General features: G+C 45.8%; 1 protein-coding gene across 3 annotated transcripts in view; it reads right to left on the bottom strand.

Moving 5' to 3' along the window:
* Positions 1-1,357: 1,357 nt before the first annotated feature.
* Positions 1,358-3,982, bottom strand: part of LOC132452396 (ensconsin-like) — a 13,197-nt gene continuing 10,572 nt past the window's right edge. For all 3 annotated transcript variants that reach the window (XR_009524303.1, XR_009524302.1, XM_060045013.1), the window contains one exon: positions 1,358-1,465. Coding sequence is in view for 1 of the 3 variants with exons in the window: in XM_060045013.1 (XP_059900996.1) it covers positions 1,459-1,465 (7 nt within the window). In the remaining 2 variants the exon portion in view is untranslated. The remainder of the gene's footprint in view (positions 1,466-3,982) is intronic.

Raw genomic sequence — 3,982 nt, 5'->3', positions numbered from 1 at the left:
CATAGACCGGTGGATCCGCCCCAATTGTGAGGTAGACGACTCACAGGGCAAAGGACGAGACCGCCTGTACATTGCAGATAAAAAAGACGCATGCCCCCATCCACGCTAAACTAAAGATGAAAGATGGAATGCCCACCAAGGCCATGGTAGGCATTCAGAAAAAAAACAAGTCTGAAACAATCGTGTACGTGATGATTCTGTTAAGAGAAGGATTTGAACACAAAACGTCTTCTCTAATAACATTTTATTTACTATTTTGTAGGGTTAGGGTTAGGGTTAGGGTTGGGGACCTGGGTTCTGGGATCCCAGGTCCCCAGAACCCTCAGACCCGGCTTCGAGATCAGTCATGATAGCACCAACGAGAAATATAACTGTTTTCGGCCTATACATATTATATTCAATGCATGAATTATACCTATAAGTACAATATATGTCTATAGGCCTGTAGGCCTATCGTGGGTACCGTCCATCTGATACCACAGAAATGTATGTATGTATGAAATGTCTCTTAAACAAATGAAAACAATAGGCTATAATATAACAATAATACAATAAGCGTATGTGTCGTTGTGTCAGAAAGAGTAAATAATGGAGTTCTCACTGCTAGATTCATTATTATTCACTGGTTAACATAAATATAATGTAAGCCTCCTAGTGTGGAAACAAACGTATCAAATTGTACAAATTAACTAATCGCGTGTTTCCTTTGATGGACACACATCGCCGTGAGCACAGAGTAGAGTGCTAATCCGCATGACTCCATATTGGTTATTCTTTCATACCCTTATATAATGAAACTGGTTAATGTCATCGTTGCAATAATTATTATATCCTAACATTTTCTCTTACTAAATAATGTAGGCCTTTCGTCGTGTGACCCCTCACACGAAACACTACAGTGGTGCTGTCTGGGGAATCACATGCAGTTAACTCATCACGGCTCATCACGTGACTCTAGTTCTGATTGTAACAGACAGGCCTATGGTACTTCATAAATACATGGGACGCCCCGCTGGCTCAGGCCGGTAGAGCGTCCATTAAGACCCATAAATATGTCAAGAAATAGGTAGATAATGCCTCTCTCTCTGTGATATAGAACTGTCTGTTTTCCACCATTGATTGATTAGCAATGGGGATGTGTTAGCTTTTGAGCTTTGTCTGAGCTCTCTCTCTCTCTCTCTCTCTCTCTCTCTCTCTCTCTCTCTCTCTCTCTCTCTCTCTCTCTCTCTCTCTCTCTCTCTCTCTCTCTCTCTCTCTCCTCTCCTCTCTCTCTCTCTCTCTCTCTCTCTCTCTCTCTCTCTCTCTCTCTCTCTCTCTCTCTCTCTCTCTCTCTCTCTCTCTCTCTCCTCTCTCTCCTCTCTCTCACCTCTCTCACCTCTCTCGGGTGAATGGATGGCTGCAGAGGAGTTGGAAAGCCGCTTGTTGATTGGTTGATCAGGAGTGGTTGGAGTCAGGAAGTCATTTACTGTGAGTCAAAAAAATCACAATGACACAAGTCAATGGTATAGAATAATGGAGTGGTTCAAACACTATCTCACACTCGCGTACACAGACACACGTGCACACACACACACACACACACACAGACACACACACAAAACATACAAACGCATGCACGCACACAAAAGCCAACCCTAGGGGGCATTTCAACACAAATCAGATCTTTAACACGACTCACACAACGATTCACACAATACACTGAATGACACACCACTTAAATGCAATCACAGACACAGAAGCACGCTCAAGTGACAACATCCCCACATCACAGCCCAGAATGGACGCACTCATCACATCAGCAACTCTCCATCTCAGCCTCCACCCCCCTCCCCCCCCTCCCCTTCCCCTAGCCCGAAAAAACGAGCCTGACGGCGCAAAAAAGAAGGCATGGGGATCAATGAGTCACGCAGGGTGCGGCGTTCACCTTGGGGGCGGTGGAGGGAGCGAGCGACTGAAGCTGCAGACACTGCGGAGCTGCAGCGCTAGCGCACAGCGAGCGGCCGGCCGCAGACACCACGCTGGCGTCTGGAGGGCGTCGGTCTGGGGAGGGGGGGGGACGACGCCAGCCCCGGCCGGCTGGCCCTCCATTTTGTTCTACTGTAGACTAGACGCCTGGGCCCTCTGATTGATTGATTGACAGCCAGCAGTCATTGGGCTTTTGTTTTGAGTGTATAATAGTCAGGGTGATGGTTATTGGGGTTAATTTTACAGTATGTATATGATTTTAGTATAATCTTTGATAATATTATTATAATAATGTTGTCCGACCAATTTGGAAAGGATCTGTAATATTAGTCTCCCTCCCTAACCCTTTTTTGCTGTTTTTTAATGGACTAAACATAATCTGTTGTAGCAGTGACAAAGTCATCATAAAGAGACAGCATTTTCCATTTGGGATTAATGAATAAGAAATTATCGTAGCATTGTTATCTTCAGAAACAAGACAATAATGCAATGAGGTTATGCATGAGAACTATCTGTGTGATAATCCTTAATACATGAGCTGGTACCCAAACTCCAACAGCCTCTCCTTTCTAGCACGTTCTCTTTTGTTGCACTAACTCCACCCTTACAGCAACGCAGGTTGCTGTAAGGGTGCTTTCACACAAGCTACATTTCACATTAACATACGCCTCTCTGCCGCTGCATTACATCTATACAGTCATGCTTTTACAATTAGTGTCCTTTGGTCATAGTAGATTGTAATTTGTTTATTCCAGAACGACATTCTCACCAAGTTGTGTACTTGTACATTTGTACCTTGTCCAAGTCCAGCTCTGAATATAGAACAGAGCCGCAGTACAACCCCAGCGGTCAGGCGGCAGATCAGTCGTTCTTTAAGAGGACATCGTTACTGGACGTGAACATTCAGCCGAGTAATGGGATGTAGGCCTGCTTCGTGTGTGTGTGTGTGTGGTGTGTGTGTGTGTGTGTGTGTGTGTGTGTGTGTGTGTGTGTGTGTGTGTGTGTGTGTGTGTGTGTGTGTGTGTGTGTGTGTGTGTGTGTGTGTGTGTGTGTGTGTGTGTGTGTGTGTGTGTGTACCGTGAATGGCTTGAGAGGATATGTCTGGTATGATGTAGGGTGTGGTGTGACTGTGCATGTTGCATTATTTGTAGGTGTGCGTGTGCACGCCTGCAACACGTGCATGCATGCATGCGTGAGCATATGCACGCCTGTGTGTGTATATGTGAACGTGTGCATGTGTGAGCATGGGTGTTTGCATTTATGCGTGGGTGTTCCATGTGTAATTGTGCGCGTGTGTCCCATTTGTATCGATGTGTCTGTGCCATGTGTCTGTGTGTGTCTGTCTGTGTGTGCTGGCCTTTGTGTGTGTGTCTGTGAGAGTTATCAGGGTGGGGTGCTCTGCCGCCCCCCCACTGAGAGGGAATGGTGCATGCATCACTAATCAGTGCCACGGGCCACAGAGACAGGAAGCAGCACAGCCCTTTGTTCTGATGGGGGGGGGGGCAGTCAGGGGGTGTATAGGGTGTGGATGGATCTTCCACCCCAGGATGTAGACAGAGGCTGTGCCCATATGAGTACACGACTAACAGCCGGTGCACCGGACGGGCTCAGTAGGTATTAGCGTAAGATAGAGGAGCACAGGAGTGGGGAAAGCAAAGTCACAGCAGGGGTGATAAGTGCGTTGGTTTCAACATCGTTTTTGCGTCATGTGACAGATCGTGTGAACAGCTCCACCGACAGAGTGGGGAGAATAGTCCAAATTCAAAACATACAATTTATTCATTTAGTTCAAAGAAACTCGATCAACTTGCACAGATAATTACACAGTCCCAGATTAATGCACTCCCCAAACACACACACATTGCACAAAAAGTGCAAAAATTATGATGATGGTGTCACAGACTGACATAAAAGCAGTAAAAGAAACACATGCCGGACGTATATTGCAAAAATAGGATAAGAAAACGCTAGCCAGAGGATAGCTTTTTAGGCTATATGCATAACTAGTGCAGATATC

This window comes from Gadus macrocephalus, chromosome 23 (genome assembly GCF_031168955.1).
Source record: "Gadus macrocephalus chromosome 23, ASM3116895v1".
In the NCBI taxonomy this organism is placed as follows: domain Eukaryota; kingdom Metazoa; phylum Chordata; class Actinopteri; order Gadiformes; family Gadidae; genus Gadus; species Gadus macrocephalus.
This window is presented reverse-complemented; position numbering and strand designations above follow the sequence as displayed.